The sequence below is a fragment of the Hypanus sabinus genome, chromosome X2, assembly GCF_030144855.1.
Source record: "Hypanus sabinus isolate sHypSab1 chromosome X2, sHypSab1.hap1, whole genome shotgun sequence".
Taxonomy (NCBI): Eukaryota; Metazoa; Chordata; class Chondrichthyes; order Myliobatiformes; family Dasyatidae; genus Hypanus; species Hypanus sabinus.
In genome coordinates this window covers 292,461-314,446 of record NC_082739.1, presented here as the reverse complement: position 1 = coordinate 314,446, position 21,986 = coordinate 292,461, and the positions used below count along the sequence as shown (strand labels likewise).

General features: G+C 39.1%; 1 protein-coding gene across 1 annotated transcript in view; it reads left to right on the top strand.

The window, feature by feature from the left end:
• Positions 1-21,986, top strand: part of LOC132385064 (vacuolar protein sorting-associated protein 26B-like) — an 84,766-nt gene that overhangs the window by 43,459 nt on the left and 19,321 nt on the right. Inside the window, exon 4 of the mRNA XM_059956761.1 lies at positions 2,801-2,976. Coding sequence (XP_059812744.1) covers positions 2,801-2,976 — 176 coding nt within the window. The remainder of the gene's footprint in view (positions 1-2,800; positions 2,977-21,986) is intronic.

The window sequence follows — 21,986 nt, the reverse complement described above, 5'->3', positions numbered from 1 at the left end:
GAATGATCACACCAAGAAAAGAGATGATTCAACCTATTAAATCCATATCAGGTCTGTGCAAGAGAATCCAACCGTGTTACTCTTGAGTTCTCCTTATTGCTGCTGAGGCTTTCGTATTTTATGACATGGAGACCATTTGATCAGTTGCATCAAAGCTCAGACCATTCAATTCTCACTCTCCCACTTATTTTTCTGCAACTATTTTGTGTGTCCAGCATCTCCGCCTGATTCTCCTCATAATTGGACTCATTTACAGTAACCAATTAATCTGCCAACCAACTCATCTTGGGAATGTGAGAGAAAACTAGAGCATCTGGGAAGAAGTCTGCAGTGTCTCAGATTCTGCAAACCTGCCATTATTGGAAATGAGGATTGAATGGGGATAGAGGAGCAGTGAAAGAGCAGCACTACCTGTTGCACCACTGTGCCTTTCAGCTCCTGTTTCAATACAACGTTTGAATCTGCCTCCACTTAACAAAATAATGCTTTACGTTCCTAGCAGAACTTAAGGAGGCTTGGACATTTTTTCCTCCTAAGTAGCCAACTCTGATAGTTGTAAATGATCCTATGTAATAATTGAAGGAAAGGACAAGGTTTTTCCTTCAAATCTGACTTTGGTCAGATGGTCTATATTGTTCTTGCTGTATGCAAACCGGCTGTTGCATTGCCTACATTGCAACATGACAAAAGTACCTCAATGAATGCAAGGCCCAGACCAAGGGGTATAATGCAAGTGTCAGGTGATGACCAGAGTTAGACGTACAAAATGCTGGAGGAACTCAGCAGGTCAGGCAGCATCTATGGGGAAAATAAACAGTTGATGTTTCTGGCTGAGACCCTTCATTAGGACTGGAAAGGAAGGGGGCTCGAAATGTCAAAGGTTTGTTCCTTTCCATAGATGCTGCCTGACCTGAGTTTCTCCAGAATTTTATGTATGTTGCTCTGGATTTGTAGCATCTGCAGAATCTCTTGCATGACTATCATGTTCTTCAATGTTACCATCTTTGAAAGTTCCCCATCATTAATATTCCAGTACAATCTTTGATTAAACCATGACTAATCAAAGTGATAGTATGACTACTCATGCTAGACCAAGGAGTGGAGCTTGATAATTATTGGGTCATTATCTTATGGGTCATTAACAATCTGCAGTGATGCAAAAAAAAAGTCATACTATTTACCTGAAAGAAACTACAGCAGTCATTAGCTCAACACCATTAGGACCAAGCTAACTCTGAACGAACACAGTTATTGGACTTCATACCCCATCTATCATTGGCATACTGTAATTTCATTATCTACAGTCAATTTTAACTGTTTGCCTATGTTCCCCCCATAGTTTGTCACCAAGAATCAAAGACCAACAAGACGATGAGAATGTCACAAATTTTAAGTTACACACCATCCTAATGCTTACTTGGACACCACTATTCCATCATTACCATTGTTTCAAAGTCCTGTAATTCCATGCCTAACAGTATTGTGGGCTACTGTCAGAACAAGGACAGCAGAAACTGAATATGATCCACATTTACCTTGGGAAGAAGAAAGAGAACGGCAGTGCTAATGGCACTACCTTTATATGTGGAACTTGTAGGGAAATGTTAAGTGTCCATCGTGTATCTAACTTTTCCTAAAAGTGTGAAATGTATCCTGCTGATAGAAAGTGGTGAATTTCATGCTGTATATTTGAAGAAACTGATGACTACTTTTGAGTGTAATTTTGTTGGTATAAAGCTGTAACTCTCAAACTCCCAGCCTGGTTATGAATGTGACTACACCTGTAGTCCTTTTCTTTGAAGTTTGTTATGATAATTGATTCACAGTATGACTAAGATTTATGCTTTTGTATCTAATTAAGTTTTTTCTGAGAAGCAAGTGTTTTAATATATGCATGTACCAATACCAATGCACACCTGAAGTGTGGATTGATTTCCACGTTGTGTAGTGTTGTTTGTTTTGTTAATTTCACGTGTGAAATAGCAGACAATGCCTGAAATGATTGGTGACACCAGAATAAAATGGTGTAGATTATATTGAAGTACTTGAAGAGGAAAAGTGATGTTGCAATAGTTACATCACTAAAATAGTAATCCAGAGACCTGGATGAACAATCTTGAGACTAGAGTTCCGATGCCACTATGGTAGCTGTAGAATTTAAGGTAAATTCAAGTTAGTTATCTGGGACTTGGAAGCAAACTTTATAATGATTGCAGAACCACTGGATTATCATTTTATTATTCCTTCTGTTTCACTGAAGGCCTGCAGAAGGGGAAATCTGCTACACTTATTTTTCCATGTGACTTCAGGCCCACTTCTGAATCTGAAACAGCTTAGTAAACTATTAAATACTAAGTTTGAACATTATCCTGATACCAAAAGCGACGAGCTAATATTTAGTTTATTGCACCATCCAGTACTCATTTAAAGGTGTAACTGTGAAGTTTGATTTCTTTTTTGGTAAATGTGGATTTATATGAAAGCTAATGTAATGAAATTTGACAGTACTAAGGATATTTGTTTTATGGATGTGCAAATTTAGTGGGTATAAAAAAGAAAAATCAGTGTATTCTGACAACTAAGGAAACTAACGCCACTCAACTTTATACTGTAGAATTCCTGCAGCACTTTGTGCCCTTGTATTTGATGTATTGATTTATAGAATAATGATACATTCCTTCATCTTTTACATTCAAATGTAAAGTAAGAATTTTTAAAGCAGCAATGAAAATGCAATACTTTAAAGAGTTGCACAAAAGCAGAGGCATATGTGTTCAATTTTTGTCCCTTGTAATTCCAGGTACCACTTGAAGGATGTAATAGTTGGAAAAATATATTTCTTACTGGTTCGCATCAAAATCAAGCATATGGAGATTGACATCATAAAAAGGGAAACCACAGGAACTGGACCAAATGTGTTTCATGAAAATGACACAATAGCAAAGTATGAAATAATGGATGGAGCTCCAGTCAGAGGTGTGTATGTGAAAAATCTTGATTTATAAAGCAGAGTGGTAAAACTTGTCTATTGTGGTAATAAGACAAGAACACTTGGGTCCTCTTGTCTTGTTACCCCAATAAAATTTTGGCCTTTGGCTTGTAGTTAAGGAGAAACAGCTTCAGGTGTTTTTCCTGCTTGCAATTTTTGTTGAGGCTAGCTTTCTACCTGATACCAGTACATAACTGCAGAACACAATTATTTTCTGTGAACATATGAACAGGTTTCTCAGAAGACTGAGGATAGTATGGTTAGATTACAACTGCAACATTGGTCAGCTGGGGTGTCTGAAGTGTGCAGTCTTGGAATTACTTCTGAGATAATCTTGAAAAAATGTTAGTAGCTTCACATTCCTGTTTGCAGAATTCATTAATGTGCATGTATGCTGTGGAAATGGTTGACAAAATTTTTAAGAAAGTTGCAACTTGCAGAGAAATTTCTGCATTTAGGTTGACAGTGATTTTCTGATTCTTTTCCAATGTTGTATTACTTATGGAGTCCAGCAGGAGAAGACTCGATAGGCAAAATAGCCTTCCTTCTGCTTCCATGTCTTATGGAGAATATGGTTGGTGCAGTTGATTATTTTTAAGGTCAAAGTAAAATTTATTTTCAATGTACTAATATGATGCCATATACTACCTCAAAGTTAATTTTCTTGCTGCCATTTACAGGAAAAAATACAGAATTTTCAAAAACAATACATGAACAAAGACAATGTACAAAAGAGAAATTGTGCAAATAATTTTTTAAAAAACCGAGAACGAGTTGTAGAATCTTTGAATGTGAGTCTTTAGATTGTAGAAGCAATTTTGAGTTGCGAAGACTGCAGTTACTTGTCCATGCTGATTCAGGAGCCTGATAGTTGAAAGACAATAACTGTTCCTGAACCTTTAGCTCCTGTGCTTCCTGCCCAATTGTAGTATTGAGAAGAGGGCATGATCCAGATGGTAGGGATCTTAGGATGCTGTTTTCTTGTGCAGTGCTCCTTGTAGGTGTGCTCATTGGTGGGGAGGGCTCTGTCTGTGATGGACTTGGGCGGTATCCACCACTTTGAGTAGATATTCCATTCCTGGGCTTTGGTATTTCTATACCAGGCTATGATGCAATCAGTTAGAATAGTCTCCACCATGCATCTATAGAGGTTTGTCAAAGTTTTTAGTGACGTGCCGAATCTACACAAACTTACGAGAAAATAGAGGCACTGTCATGCCTTTTTTGTGATGGCACACATGAGCTGGTGTGAATGAAGCTAATTTTTTTGGCTTTTTCATGAAGGGGTTTGAAGATTGCCCACAGAAACATGTTATATCACCTTGCCATTCTGTATCTGAATATCTTCAAGTATCACACTGGTAGATGAGCAATAAAATACCTATTTCAATATGACTGGTAGCAAATTCTAGTGCATTATTATTGATTTGGGCTGTGGAGGATGCTGGCAATGCAGCATGTATTGCCTGTTCCCCGTTGCAACTAATTTCACAACTTCTGATGAAGCATCTTCAATAGATACTGTCTTATCTACTGTGTCTTTAGACCATTTTTTGTTTTTAGTTGGTGAATGTTCCAAACTGCAGAAGAAATAAACTCCATTTGTTACTTAATGTTGCTGCTGATTAAGGATTCAATTTACTTATTCGTTGAGTCTTGTGAACCGCTTTAAAATAATGCATTTAAGTTGTGTTGGAATTCATATTTCAGGAGAGAAACCTGACAGAGCCTCCACTAAATGTTGCTCACTAAAATTTGTTTGGGACACTAATTAATAGTGAGCACTTGAAGTATAAAATGATTACATCCTTGAAACCATATCCAATGTTAGGGTTAACCCTAAACCCTAACCTCTGCTGGCATTGCTCATTTCTGTAAGCACTAGCAGAAAAATCAGAAAATCACAACATCCTCTGCATTAGTACTGGAAATTTTGTTATCTTTGAGGAATAATATTTCATTTGGCTACATCACCATAGAAACTAGGCATAGAATTAGGATATTTAGTTCTTTTTAAGGTATTTACCATTCAGTGTGATCATGGTTGGCCACTTGTCTAAATACTCCTTTCTCATACCCCTTTGTTGCCATTTTAGCATCTAGAAATTTTAACACTTCAAATATATTCAGTGACTGGTTCTCCACTGCCCTCTGTGTTGTGACATCCATAGATCCACCACCTCTAAGTGAAGAAATTTCTCCATCTGAGACCTATATCTTTTGCATTGTAACCTGAGACTAAGTCCCCTTGTTTTGAGGACTGTAGCCAGGGAAATCATCCTTGCCATAACAGTCTAGCCCCAGTGAAATCTGTTGTATTTAGATTTCTCCCTCATTTAGCTATACACCAGTGAATGCAAACCTAATCAACTCAATTTCTCATTGTATAACAATTCAGCCACTCCAGCTATTAGTCTGATGAGCTTTCATTGCTCTTTAACATGGAGCCCTAAAATAAGTGTACATACCTCAGGCATGGTCTCACCAAGGCTACATGTAATTAATAAATTCAATGCTGGAAATGCTCAGGTCAGGCTAGTTATGTAGAAACAGACTTAACATTTTGGGTTGAAGGCTCAGTTAGGCATTTCCTGATACTTAAGGTTTCCAACAGTTGTAGTTAATTTTTCATTTCCCGTACAATTTAAACAAGGCATCATCACTCCTATACTCGAATCCTGATGTTGGCCTTCTCAGCACAACACTTGGTGCCTTTACTTCTCATAGTTCCTACACACTCATTCCTTTTGGAATTAGTGTACAAGTACAGCCAAGATTCTTTGTACATCAGTGTTTCTCAGTTTAACTTAACTGAAATAATATTTGGCCTTTTTTTTTAAAATGAAAAATGGATCATTTCACACTGATCTACACAGTATAGTATCTTCCATGTTTTTTCTGCTTGTTAAGTTTGTGATGTCAACCTGTAACATTGTGCATTGTAAATCAGAAAACATTGTAATTACCTTTTATGCCAGTTCAAACAAGTTGGTGATCATAATACACTATATCAAACCAGAAAATCCATATTAGACCATAAGACATGGGAGGAGGAAAAGGCCATTCACCTATTGAGTCTGCACCATTTCATTGTGGCTAATCCATTTCCCTCACAACCCTGTTTTCCTGCCTTCTCCCCACAACCTTTCACGTCCTGACTAATCAAGAACCTATCAATCTCCACCTTAAATGCATCTGGCTTTCACAGCTGCCTGTGGCAATGAATTCCACAGATTCACCACCCTCTGGTTTAAAAAAATCTTCATCATTTCTGTTCTAAATGAATGTCCCTCTATTTTGAAGCTGTGCTTTCTGGTCCTAGACTCCACCACCAAAGGAAGTATCCACTCAATCTAAATCTTTCAACATTAAACAGGTTTCAATAAGATTATCCCCCACCCCCACCCCGTTCTTCTGAATTTCAGCAAGTACAGTCCCAGAGCCTTCAATCGCTGCTTGTACGATAACCCTTTCATTCCTGGAATGATTCTTGTGAACCTCTTCTGAACCCTCACCAATGTCAACATATCCTTTCTTAAATAAGTGGGCCAAAACTGCTTGCAATACTCCAAGTGAAGCATCACCAGTGTCTCATACAGCCTCAACATTACATCATTGCTTCTACAGTGCCTATGAAAAGTATTCACCCTCCTTTGGATGTTTTTGGTTTTACAACACTGAATCACAGTGGATTTAATTTGTTTTTTTTTGACACTGATCAACAGAAAAAGACTTTAGTGTCAAACCAAAAACAGATCTCCACAAAGTGATCTAAATTACAAATATAAAACAAAATAATTGCATAAGTGTTCATCCCCCCCCCTTAATATGACACACCAAATCATTACTGATGCAGCCAATTGGTTTTAGAAGTCACATAATTAAATGGAGAACTCTGTGTACAGTCAAGTTATTTAAATTAATTGTAGTAAAAATACAAACTGTATCTGGAAGGTCCAACTGCTGGTGAGTCAGTATCCTGGCAAAAACTACACCATGAAGACAAAAGAACACTCCAAGCAACTCTGTGAAAAACACAAGTCAGGAGACAGATACAAGAAAATTTCCAAGTCACTGAATATCCCTTGGAGTATAGTCAAGTCAATCATCAAGAAATAGAAAGAATATGGCACAGCTGTAAATCTGCCCAGAGCATGCTGTCCTCAAAAACTGAGTGACTGTACAAGAAGGGGACTAGGGAAGGAGCACATCAAGAGACCTGTGACAACTCTGGAGGAGTTGAGCTTCAGTGGCTGAGATGGAAGAGACTGTACATACAACTGTTGCCCGGGTGCTTCACCAGTCGCAGCTTTATGAGATCAACATACACAAAATGCTGGTGGAACGCAGCAGGCCAGGCAGCATCTATAGGAAGAAGTACAGTTGACATTTTGGGCCGAGGCCCTTCATCAGGACTAACTGAAAGAAAAGATAGTAAGAGATTTGAAAGTGGCAGGGAGAGAGGGAAATCCAAAATGATAGGAGAAGACAGGAGGGGGAGGGATAAAGCTAAGCTGGAAAGTTGATTGGCAAAAGGGATACACAGCTGGAGAAGGGAAAGGATCATGGGTCGGGAGGCCTAAGGAGAAAGAAAGGGGGAGGGGAGCACCAGAGAGAGGTGGAGAACAGGCAAAGTGATGGGCAGAGAGAAAGAAAAAAAAAGGGGGGATAAATAAATAAGGGATGGGGTAAGAAGGGGAGGAGGGGCATTAACGGAAGGTAGAGACATCAATGTTCATGCCATCAGTTTGGAGGCTACGCAGGCGGAATATCAGGTGTTGTTCCTCCAACCTGAGTGTGGCTTCATCTTGACAGTAGAAGAGGACATGGATAGACATATGGGAATGGGACGTGGAATTAAAATGTGTGGCCACTGGGAGATGCTGCTTTCTCTGGCAGACAGAGCATAGGTGTTCAGCAAAACGGTCTCCCAATCTGCGTCGGGTCTCTTCAATATATAGAAGGGAGCACCGGATGCAGTATATCACACCAGCCGACTCACAGGTGAAGTATCACCTCACCTGGAAGGACTGGGGCACTGAATGGTGGTGAGGGAGGAAGTGTAAGGGCAGGTGTAGCACTTATTCTGCTTGCAAGGATAAGTGCCAGGAGGGAGATCGACAGAAAGGGTTGGGGGCGAATAGACAAGGGAGTCACGTAGGGAGCGATCCCTGCAGAAAGCGGAAAGGGGGGGAGGGAAAATTGTGCTTTGTAGTGGGATCCTGTTGGAGGTGGTGGAAGTTACAGAGAATTGTATGTTGGACCCAGAGGCTGGTGGGGTGGTAAGTGAGGACAAAGGGAACCCCATCCCTAGTGGGGTGGCGGGAGGATGGAGTGAGAGCAGATGTGCGTGAAATGGGAGAGATGCGTTTGAGAACAGAGTTAATGGTGGAGGAAGAGAAGCCCCTTTCTTTAAAAAAGGAAGACATCTTTGTCCTGGTATGAAAAGCCTCATCCTGAGAACAAATGCGGCGGAAACAGGAATTGTGAGAAGGGGATGGCATTTTTTGCAAGAGACAGGGTGGGAAGAGGAATAATCCAGGTAGCTGTGAGGAGAGTGAGAAAGAGTGGCAAAGAGAAAGCCACTGTTGAAAAAATACTCATGAAATTTGGTTAGAGTTTGCCAGAAAGCATTTGGGAGACTCTGAAGTCAGCTGGAAGTACTGGAAGTGGGAAGTAGGAAACCAAAATGGAGTTTTTTGGCCATCAGACTAAATGCTATGTTTGGCATAAGCCAAACACTGCACATTGTCAAACACACACCATCCCTACTGTGAAGCATGGTGGTCCATGCATCATGCTGTGGGGATGCTTCGCTGCAGCAGGCCTGGAAAGGCTTGTGAAGGTAGAAGGTAAAATGAATGCAGCAAAATACAGGTAAATCCTGGAGGGAAAGCCTGATGCAGTCTACAAGAGAACTGCGACTTGGGAAAAGATTTCTCTTCCAGCAAGAAAATGACCCCAAGCATAAAGCCAAAGCTACACAGGAATGGCTTAAAAGCAACAAAGTTAATGTCCTGGAGTGACCAAGTCAGAATCTAGACCTCAATCCAATTGCTAATTTGTGGCTGGACTTGAAAAGGGCTGTTCACTCATGATCCTCGTGCAGTCTGACAGAGCTTGAGCAGTTCTTAAAGAAGAATGGGGAAAAAATTACTGTTGCCAGATGTGCAAAGCTGACAGAGACCTATCCACATACACTCAAGGCAGTAATTGCTGCCAAAGATGCTTTCTACTAAATACTGACTTGAAGGGGGTGAGCAGTGTCAAAAAAGCCAATTGAAATCCTCTGTGATTGAATGTTGTAGAACAATAAAACATGAAAACTTCCAAGGGATGTGAATACTTTTTATAGGGACTGTATATTCTAGTCCTCTTGAAATGCATGCTAACGTTACATTTGCCTTCCTCACCACTGACTTAACCTGTAAATTAACCTTTAGGGAATCCTGCACAAGGCTGCACAAATCCCTTTGTGCCTCAGAGAAACAGAAAACCTACAGCGCAGTACAGACCCTTCGACCTACAAAGTTGTGCTGAACATGTCCCTACCTTAGAAATTACTAGGCTTACCCATAGCCCTCTACTTTTCTAAGCTGCATGTACCTATCCAAAAGTCTCTTAAAAGACCCTATTGTACCCACCATCGCCGGCAGCCCATTCTACGCACTCACCACTCTCTGCGTTTTTTTAAAAAAACACAAAAACAGCAACAACTTACTCCTGACATCTCCTCTGTACCTCCCAACCCAAACCCCAGCACTTAAACCTGTGTCCTTTTGTGCCAAACATTTCAGCCCTGGGAAAAAGCCTCTGACTATCCACACGATCAATGCCTCTCATCATCTTATACACCTCTATCAGGTCACCTCTCATCCTCTTCTCACAAGGCATGCTCCCCAATCCAAGCAACATCCTTGTAAATCTCCTCTGCATCCTTTCTATGGCTTCCACATCCTTCCTGTAGTGAGGCAGCCAGAACTGAGCACAGTACTCCAAGTGGGGTCTGACCAGGGACCAATATAGCTGCAACATTACCTCTTGGCTCCTAAATTCAGTCCCACAATTGAAGGCCAATGCACCGTATGCTTTCAGTCAACCTGCACAGCTGTTTTGAGTGTCCTATGGACTCAGACCCCAAGATCCCTCTGATCCTCCACACTACCAAGAGTCTTACCATTATTATATTCTGCCAACATATTTGACCTACCAAAATGAACCACTTCACACTTATCTGTTGAACCTCAACTGCCACTTCTCAGCCCAGTTTTGCATCCTATCAATGTCCCGCTGTAACCTCTGACAGCCCTCCACACTATCCACAACACCTCCAACCTTTGTGTCATCAGCAAACTTACTAACCCGTCCCTCCACTTCCTCATCCAGGTCATTTATAAAAATCACCGAGAGTAGGGGTCCCTGAACAGATCCCTGAGGCACACCACTGGCCACCAGCCTCCATGCAGAATATGACCTGTCTAGAACCACTCTTTGCATTCTGTGGGCAAGCCAGTTCTGGATCCACAAAGCAAGGTCCCCTTGGATCCCATGCCTCCTTACTTTCTCAATAAGCCTTGCATGGGGTACCTTATCAAATGCCTTGCTGAAATCCATATACACTACATCTACTGCTCTTCCTTCATCAATTTGTTTAGTCACATCCCCAAAAAATTCAATCAGCCTCGTAAGGCACGATCTGCCCTTGACAAAGCCATGCTGACTATTCCTAATCATATTAGACCTCTCCAAATGTTCATAAATCCTGCCTCTCAGGATCATCTTCATCAACTTACCAACCACTGAAGTAAGACTCACTGGTCTATAATTTCCTGGGCTATCTCTACTCCCTTTCTTGAATAAAGGAACAACATCGGCAACCCCCCAATCCTCCGGAATCTCTCCCATCCCCATTGATGATTCAAAGATCATCGTCAGAGGCTCAGCAATCTCCTCCCTCGCCTCCCACACGCCTCCCACAGTAGCCTGGGGTACATCTCATCCAGTCAATAGACAATAAGTATAGGAGTAGGCCATTCAAGCCAGCTCTGCCATTTAATGTGATCATAGCTGATCATCCACAATCAGTACCCTGCTCCTGCCTTCTCCCCATATCCCTTGACTCCGCTATCTTTAAGAGCTCTATCTAACTCTTTTTTGAAAGCATCCAGAGAATTGGCCGCCTCTACCTTCTGAGGCAGAGCATTCCATAGATCCACAACTCTCTGGGTGGAAACTCTCTGGGTTTTCCTCAACTCTGTTCTAAATGGCCTACCCCTTATTCTTAAACTGTGGCCTCTGGTTCTGGACTCCCCCAACATCGGGAACATTTCTCCTGCCTCTAGCGTGTCCAATCCCTTAATAATCTTATGTTTCAATCAGATCCCCTCTTATCCTGGCAACTTAACCAACTTGATGTTTTCCAAAATCTCCAGTACATCCTTTTTCTTAATATCTCCATGCTCAAGCTTTTCAGTCTGCTGCAAGTCATCACTACAATCACCAAGATCCTTTTCCACAGTGAATACTGAAGTAAAGTATTCATTAAGTACCTTTGCTAATTCCTCCGGTTCCATACACACTTTCTCACTGTCACACTTGATAGGTCCTATTCTCTCACATCTTATCCTCTTGCTCTTCACATACTTGTAGAATGCCTTGGGGTTTTCCTTAATCCTGCCCGCCAAGGCCTCCTCATAGCCCCTCCTGGCTCTCCTAATTTCCTTTTTAAGCTCCTTCCTGTTAGCCTTATAATTTTCTAGATCTCTAACATTACCTAACTCTCTGAACCTTCTGTAAGCTTTTCTTCTTAACTAGATTTATTACAGCCTTTGTACACCACGGTTCCTGTACCCTACCATAAATTCCCTGTCTCATTATAACGTACCTATACAGAACTCCACACAAATATCCGTATAACCATATAACAATTACAGCACGGAAACAGGCCATCTCGGCCCTTCTAGTCTGTGCTGAACGTTTACTCTCACCTAGACCCACCGACCTACACTCAGCCCATAACCCTCCATTCCTTTCCTGTCCATATACCTATCCAAATTTACTTTAAATGACAATACTGAACCTGCCTCTACCACTTCTACTGGAAGCTCATTCTACACAGCTACCTCTCGCTGAGTAAAGAAATTCCCCTCGTGTTAACCCTAAACTTTTGCCCCCTAACTCTCAACTCATGTCCTCTTGTTTGAATCTCCCCTACTCTCAATGGAAAAAACCTATCCATATCAACTCTATCTATCCCCCTCATAATTTTAAATACCTCTATCAGCCCCCCCCCCCCCTTAACCTTCTACACTCCAAAGAATAAAGACCTAACTTGTTCAACCTTTCTCTGTAACTTAGGTGCTGAAACCCAGGTAACGTTCTAGTAAATCTCCTCTGTACTCTCTCTATTTTGTTGACATCTTTCCTATAATTCGGTGACCAGAACTGTACACAATACTCCAAATTTGGCCTTACCAATGCCTTGTACAGTTTTAATGTTACATCCCAACTCCTATACATAATGCTCTGATTTATAAAGGCCTGCATACCAAAAGCTTTCTTCAGCACCCTATCCACATGAGATTCCACCTTCAGGGAACTATGCACCATTATTCCTAGATCACTCTGTTCTACTGCATTCTTCAATGCCCTACCATTTACCATGTATGTCCTATTTTGATTATTCCTACCAAAATGTAGCACCTCACACTTATCAGCATTAAACTCCATCTGCCATCTTTCAGTCCATTCTGTTAACTGGCCTAAATCTCTCTGCAAGCTTTGAAAACTTACTTTATTATCCACAATGCCACCTATCTTAGTATCATCTGCATACTTACTAATCCAATTTACCACTCCATTATCCAGTCATTAATATATATGACAAACAACGTTGGACCCAGTACAGATCCCTGCAGCACACCACTAGTCACCGGCCTCCAACCTGACAAACAGTTATCCACTACTACACTCTGGCATCTGCCATCCAGCCACTTTAAAAAAAAAAATTTTTATTGAATTTTCAAATAGGTTACAGAAAGAAAAAAAAATTATCAACCCTTCCCCCCTCCCCTTAGCCCCTCCCCCATAACATATCCCTATAGAAAAAAAGAGAAGAAAAGAGAAAGAAAGAATGCCTGGATATCGGAAGATCCCCACATGCTCCATGGAGTTCATAATAGCTTTAATATGTATATTTATTTCTTTCCCCAGATAAACAATAATTTTATCTTCGGAGCACCTATATATTTAATCATATTTTTTGTAAATAAGGGCGCCAAATTTTCAGAAATATTTCATATTTATCTCTTAAATTATAAGTAATTTTTTCAAGTGGAATACAGCTAAAAATTTCATTCCTCCAACGATCTATACTTAAGTATGAATCCGATTTCCAAGTAACTGCAGTAGCCTTTTTGGCTACTGCCAATGCAAGTTTTATGAATTCTTTCTGATATTTATTCAATTTGGATTATGTGGAAGTTGTATTCCAATAATTTGTCCAAAAAGGTTGAATTTTAAAACAAGACCAAGTAGAGTGTAAAAAAAGTACCAATTTCTTGATTACATTGAAAACATCGATCAGATAAATTTGAGTTTAATCTATTTATTTTTGTGGTGTAATATATATTTGATGTAAAAAGTTATATTGTACTAATCTTGGTCGAACATTTATTGTATTTGTCATACTGTCAAGACATAATCTTGACCAACTTGTTTCATCAATTTTAATATTCAAATCAGTTTCCCATTTTTGTCTTGACTTAGGAATTCCTTGTTTAATTGCCTGTTTTTGAATCAAATTATACATACCAGAAATAAATTTTAATTTTTCCTTTATGAATTAAAGTTTCTATTTCATTAGGTTTCAGCAATAACATTGTTTGACCCAGTTTATCTCTTAAATAAGCCTCAATTGGAAATAACAGAAAAGAGTGTTATTTGATATTTTATATTTGTTCTTTAATTGGTCAGATGACATTAATATACCTCCTTCAAAACAGTCTCCTATATATCTAATCCCTTTGTGAAACCAGTTATATAAAAGTTGATTATCCATTGTAAAAGGGATAAGTTTATTTTGAATTAAAGGTCTCTTTGCTAATAAAGATTTCTTTATCTCATCATCAACATTTATCTTATTCCATAAATCAATCAAATGTTTTAGTATAGGAGATTTTCTTTTCCCATATCCATTTAGATTCCCATTTATATATAAAATCTTCTGGTATATTTTCTCCTATTTTATCTAATTCTATTCTAATCCATGCCGGTTTATCTTCATCAAAAAAAATGTAATAAATCAAAGTTGATTTGCTTTGTAATAATTCTTAAAATTTGGTAATGGTAACCCTCCTAGGTCAAATTTCCATGTCAATTTTTCCAACGATATTCTTGACATCTTACCTTTCCAAAGGAATTTCCTCATATTTATTTAACTCTTGAAAAAACTTCTGTGGTAATTATATTGGTAGTGTTTGGAATAAATATTGTAATCTAGGAAATATATTCATTTTATACAGCATTGACTCTACCTATTAATGTTATTGGTAACATCATCCATTTATCAAGATCCTCTTGAATTTTTTTCAATAATGGCAAATAATTTATATAAATTCTTTATATCATTATCAACTCTTATACCTAAATACTTTATACCATTTATCGGCCATCTAAATTGAGTTATTAATCGACATTGACTATAATCTCCTTTAGTAAGAGATAGAATTTCACTTTTATCATAATTTATTTTATACCCTGATATTTTCCCATATTCTTCCAATCTAGAATATAATTTACGCAACGAATGCAATGGGTTAGTTAGATAAATCAGAACATCATCAGCAAATAAGTTAATCTTATATTCGTCCTGATTAACCCTGAAACCCATAATATCTGAGTCAGTTCTCATTAATTCAGCTAATGGTTCTATCGCCAACACAAATAAAGCAGGTTATAATGGACAACCTTGTTTAGTTGACCTTGTTAACGGAAATGATGTTGAAATTTGGTCATTTGTCACCACTTTAGCTTTGGGGTTAGTATTTAAGGTTTTAATCCATTTTATAAAAGATACTCCTAATCCATATTTTTCTAATACCTTAAATAAAAAATCCCATTCCAATCTATCAAATGCTTTTTCTGCATCCAAAGCAACTGCCACACTCATTTCTTCCCTCTTTTGTGCCAAATGAATTATGCTAAGTAACTGAGTTACATTATCTGCCAATTGTCTATTTTTAATAAATCCTGTTTGGTCCAGGTGTATTAATTTTGGTAAGTATTTCGATAATCTATTAGATAAAATCTTTGCTATTATTTTATAGTCCGTGTTCAACAAAGAAATAGGTTTATATGATGTTGGCTTTAAAAGATCTCTTGTCTTTTTTTGGCAATACTATTAAAATAGCTGTCGAAAAAGATTCTGGAAGTTTATGTGTTCTTTCCGCTTGGTGTATTAGCTCCATAAAAGGAGGAATTAGTAAATCTTTAAACTTTTTGTAAAATTCAGGTGGAAAACCATCTTCTCCTGGAGATTTATTACTCTGAAGTGATCCTAGAGCTTCTTCGACATCTTTTAATGTAAAAGACACATCTAATCCCTTCTTCCGAATTCAATTTTGGGAGAGTTATTTGTGATAAAATCCTTTCTATCTCAACAATATCATTTTGTGATTCTGATTGATACAGTTCAGAATTAAAAAAATTAAAGTTTCATTGATTTCTAAAGGTTTATAAGTAATTTTATTTACACTTGTTCTAATTGCATTTATCATTTTGGAAGCCTGGTCTGTTTTTAACTGCCAAGCAAGAATCTTGTGTGATCTTTCACCTAGTTCATAATATCTCTGTTTAGAGAGGGTTAATTGCTTTTTCTTTTCGGTATGTCTTAAGTGTATTATATTGTAGCTTCTTATTAACAAGTTGTCTTTGTTTTTCTTCTGTCATAAATCTTTGAGTTTCTTTTTCTAATTTTGTAATCTCTTTTTCCAATTTATCTATTTCTACCATATATTCCTCCTTAATTTTAGAAGGATAACTTATTATCTGGCCTCCCAAATATGCCTTCATTGTTTCCCATACTATAAATTTATCATCAACGGAATGTGAGTTTGTATCTAAAAAAAAACTTTGTTTTTTCATAAAATCACAAAAATCTTGATGTTTTAATAATATTGAATTAAATCTCCATCTGTAAATCGATTCCTCCTTATCCATCATTACCATTGTCATTATCAAAGGGGAATGATCTGACAATATTCTTGCTTTATATTCCATATTTTCCACTCTGTCTTGAATATTCGCTGATAGTAGGAAAAAATCTATCCTTGAATAAGTTTTATGTCTATTTGAATAAAATGAATAATCTCTTTCTCTTGGGTTAATTCTTCTCCATATATCAATCAAATTTAAATCTTTCATCAATGATAAAGTTAATTTTGCTACTTTTGGTTTTGTAACAACCTTTGTTGACCTATCTAAAACTGGGTCTAGACAAAAGTTAAAGTCTCCACCTATTAATATTTTATCGTGTGCGTCAGCCAAATTCAAAAAAGCCTCTTGTATAAATTTTACATTGTTTTCATTTGGTGCATAAATATTCATAAGAGTCCATAGTTCTGAAAAGATTTGACAATATATAATTACATATCTTCCTGCAGAATCAATGAATACATTTTGTATTTTAATTGGTAAAGTTTTGTTGACTAAAATTGCAACTCGCCTCGCTTTTGAATTAAATGAAGCTGCTATAACATTTCCAACCCAATCTCTCTTTAATTTCTAATGTTCTATCTCTGTTAAATGTGTTTCTTGTAGAAAAGCTGTATCTATTTTCATTTTCTTAATGTATGTTAAAATTCTTTTTCTTTTCACTGGTCCATTAAGTCCATTAACATTAAAACTTTAAAAATTCAGTAAATTAGTCATTATTTTTAACAGGGTTACTCCAGTCTATAATAATACATAATATTTCAATTCTCATAGTACCTTGGGGAATTATTTTAAAATTCTCCATGTTGTTATGTGTCTCCCCTCCGATCATCCAGGCAAAGAAAGAAAGATAAAAGCAAAACAGATAATAAAGAAAAAAAAACAAACCCCGCCCGCCCTTGCTAATGTTGTGAATGAAAAGCAACACAACATTACCCCCTCCGTTGTACGGGTCATGGCAAACGCCATGATTACACAAGTGAATCCCGTAGCGATTGATCCGAAGTTCCCCCAGCTCCCCTGTAACATGAAAAAAGTATATATAAGAGAAGAAAAAAATAATATCACTACTCTGGATTAATATTTCTCAAATTTTTACCTTTCTCCCCCTGTATCATATAATTAAAAGTATATTTAAATATTCTTCGGTCCTTAATGTCCATCAACTCACTTCAGTGTCCCCATCTTCATCTTTAATCTGTTTCACTTTTAAATCTTTACTGTGTCTAGCAAATATTTGGGAGTTCTTGTGCAAATTTCTCTGCATCCCGATGATCAGTAAAAAAAAATCATCTTTTTCCGTCATCCAAAAAAATTATCAGTGTTGCTGGGTGGTGCAATATAAATATATAACCCTTTTCCCATAAAACTTTTTTCGCTGGGTTAAATTCCTTCTTTCTCTTCAAAAGGTCATAACTTCTATCAGGATAGAAAAGAACTGCTTTCCCTTCTATCATCAATGGCTCATTTCTCTTTCTGGCACATTGGGCAGCCACCTTCAGGATCTTTTCTTTATCTTGATATCTTAAGCATTTTATCAAGATTGGTTGTGGGTTTTGATCAGGTTGAGGTTTTGGTCTTAAGGCTCTGTGGACCCTTTCGATTTCAATCAACTGGGTTCCCTCTTCCATTTCCAAATTTTCCGGGATCCATTTTTGAAAAAATTTTATTGGATCCTCTCCCTCTATCCCTTCGTTAAGACCAACAATTTTAATATTATTTCGTCTACTAAAATTTTCAAGCACGTCTATTTTTTCCAACAGTCGTTTTCTTTCTGATGTCCAGGCAAGAATATTATCTTCCATTTTATTCACTCTATCAATAGTGTCTCCCGTTATTTCTTTCAGCTTTTTAACTTTCTTGTCCGTTTCCTCCTTTTTTTTTTCACCATTTTATCAAACATAGTCTTCATATTTTTAATATCTTCTTTTATTATTTTTAATGTTTTTAATTCATTTAATTCATGCATTATTTGCGCCAAAGCTTCTCTTATGACTCCAGAATATCTTCCACCTCCAACCTTTTCCTGTTGTTCTTCTTTTATCTCCTCATCTTCATCTGTATGTTCCAGAGAATCCAAATCCACCTCGGGTTCATTTTCACTTCCACTTCCAATCGTAGCTGGCATTTGTAGTTCAAATTGCTCATGTTTTCGCATGCGCAGTTCCTGTTGTTCCTTCTTGGAGACTGTTGATGTTGTGGCCGATTCCTGTTCTATATCACCGGCGGTAAGATGCACTTGAGTCCGAGGCTTCTTTATGGTGGCCGGCCCAGCTTGTATTGTCTACAAAGTAGAAGTTTTCTTCTTTGTCTGTTTAGGAGGCATATCTAAGGAAAATCCTGAGTAGTTTAGATGTAGTTTTTAGAAAATATTTACTCACTTTTCTTCACTAAAACATTAATTTATTAGTTTTTTTTAATGGGAGAGCTGGATTTCCATGTCTCGGTCCTACGTCATCACGTGACGTCCCCCATCCAGACACTTTTGAATCCATTTTACTACTTCAATATTAATACCTAACGATTGAACCTACCTAACTAAACTTCGGTGCGGAACCTTGTCAAAGTCCATATAGACAACATCCACTGCTTTACCCTCGTCAATTTTCCTAGTCGCCTCTTCAAAAAATTCAATAAGATTTGTCAAACATGACCTTCCACGCACAAATCCATGTGACTATATTATCCCCTGAACATTTGCCGCAGCACTTCCGTACTTTTCCCTGAGAACATCTGTTCCCAATTTAAGCTTCCAATTTCCTGCTTGATAGCCTCATAATTCCCCTTACTCCAACTAAATGCTTTTCTAACTTGTCTCTTCCTATCTCTCACCAATGCTATTGTAAAGAAGATAGAATTATGATCACTATCTCCAAAATGCTCTCCCACTGAGAGATCTGACACCTGACCAGGTTCATTTCCCAATACCTAATCAAGTACAGTCTCCTCTTGTAGGCTTATCTACATATTGTGTCAAGAAATGTTCCTGAACACACCGAACAAACTCTACCCCATCTAAACCCCTTACCCCTTACTCTAGGGAGATGCCAATCGATATTTGGGAAATTAAAATCTCCCTCCCCATGACAACTCTGTTATTATTATACCTTTCCAGGATCTGTTTCCCTATCTGCTTCTCAATATCCCTGTTACTATTGGGTGGCCTATATATAAAAAAAAACACCCAGTAAAGTTATTGACCCCTTCCTGTTCCTAACTTCCACCCACAGAAACTCCGTAGACAATCCCTCCATGGCGTCCATCTTTTCTGCAGCCATGACACTATCTCTGATCAACAGTGCCATGCCCCCACCTCTTTTGCCTCCTCCCTGTCCTTTCTGAAACATCTAAAACCCGGCACTTGAAGTAACCATTACTGCCCCTGAGCCATCAAGTCTCTGTAATTGCCACCGCATCATATCCACACTCTTAAGCTCATCCACTTTGTTCACAATACTCCTTACGTTAAAATAGACACATCTCAATCCATCCGTCTGAGCGCGTCCCTTCTCTATCATCTACCTGTCCTCCCTCACACACTGTCTCCTAGCTTTCTCTATTTGTGAGCCAACCACCTCTCCCCCAGTCTCTTCAGTTTGGTTCCCACCCCCCCCCCAACAAATCTAGTTTAAACTATCCCCAGTAGCCTTAGCAAACCTCCCCGCCAGGCTATTGGTCCCCCTGGGATTCAAGTGGAATCCATCCTTTTTGTATAGGTCACACCTGCCCCAAAAGAGGTCCCAATGATCTAGAAATCTGAATCCCTGCCCCCTGTTCCAATCCCTCAGCCAAGCATTTATCCTCCACCTCATTCTGTTCCTATACTCACTGTCGCGTGGCACAGGCAGGAATCCCGAGTCTTTTTTCAGGACCTCTTCCCTTTTCCTACCTATGTCGTTGGTACCAATATGTACCATGACCTCTGACTGTTCTCCCTCCCACTGCAGGATATATTGGACGAGATCTGAAACATCTCGGACCCTGACACCTGGGAGGCAAACTGCCATCCGAGTTTCTTTCCTGTGCCAACAAATCGCCTGTCTGACCCCCTAACTATAAAGTCCCCTACCACTGCTGCCTTCCTCTTCCTTTCCCTACCCTGCTGAGCCACAGGGACAGACTCTGTGCCAGAGACACGGCCACTGTTGCTTACCCCAGGTAGGCTGTCCTCCCCAACAGTACTCAAACAGGAGTACTTATTGTCAAGAGGTACAGTCACAGGGGTACTCTTTAGTACCTGACTCTTCCCCTTCCCCCTCTTGACTGTGACCCACTTGTCTGTCTCCCATGGCCCCAGTGTGTCCACCTACCTATAACTCCTCTCTATCACCTCCTCGCTCTCCCTGACCAGGCGAAGGTCATCGAGCTGCATCTCCAGTTCCCTAATGTGGTAGATATTGCCGTCCGGGAGGCTGGGAGACTCCAGGACCTCCCACATCTGACTCCGAGCACAGAACACCGGCCTCACACACATACTACTTCCTTTCCACAATTTACACAGGTAAACCTACCTCGCTTCATCCTGTTACCGCCTAAGCCCGTTGAGCCAAAGCCCTAGCACTCTGCTGCCTCTCACACTGCTGCCTGCTGAATATGGCGGTCTTTCTAAACCTTTTGTGCTCTACTGGCTGACATCACACGCCTGCACAGTCTTGCCTCTCTTTTACCCTGAGTAGTAAAACTGCCTTCGCTACGGAAATCCTTAGCCGTTCACTTGCAGCCTCCTTGCTCCAAATCGATTTTTGAATTTTCTCCCCGCTTAGAAAATAGTCTTCTGCTTTTATTCTTTCTACCAAAGTGCATGGCATACACCTCCTGACACTGTATTCCATCTGCCATTTTTTTCCCATTCTCCTAATCTTTCTAAGACATTCTAAAGACTTGTCGCTTACTCAAAACTACCTGTCTCTCCACCTATTTTCTTGGCTTGCAATCTTGGCTAAAAAGCCCACCAATTTCATCATCCAAATCGTTGTCAGGCAACATTAAAAAGAAGTGGTCCTAACGCAGATCCCTCTGGAATGCCACTAGTCACCAGCAGCCAACCAGAAAAGGCTGCCTTTATTCCTACTCTTTGACTCAGCCAATGCTCTATCCATGTTTGTGTCTTTCCTGTATTACCCTGAAAACTTGTTTATCAACCTTGTGCGCCACCTTGTCAAAGGCCTTTTGAAAATCCAGGAACACAACATCCACCAATTCTCCTTTGTCTATCCTGCTTGTTATTTCTTCAAAGAATTCCAACATTTTTGTCAGGAAAGATTTTCCTTTAAGGAAGCCATGTTGACTAGGGCCTATTTTATCATGTGCTTCCAAGTACCCCAAAGCCACCACCTAAACAATCAACACCGATATCTTCCCAACCACTGAGGTCAGGTGAACTGACCTATAATATTTCTTCAGCTTCTCTCCCTCAAATAGTGAAGTGACATTTGCAATTTTCCAGTCCACTGGAACCATGCCAGAATCATTTGATTCTTCAAAGATCATTATTAATACCTCCACAATCTCTTCAGCCTCCTCTTTCAGAACTTTAGGGTATAGTTCATTAGGTCCAGGTGACTTGTCTCCCTTCAGACCTTTGGTTCCAAAGCACCATCTTCCTAGTAATGGCAACTTCACTCACTGATGCCTCCTGACAGTGTCTTTCACAGTGAAGACTGATGCAAAATACTTATTCATTTCATCCACCAATTCCTAGTCCCTTGTTACTACCTCTCCAGCGTCATTTTCCAGTGGTCCAATATGTACTCTTGCTTCTCTTTTATTCGCCATGTATCTGAAA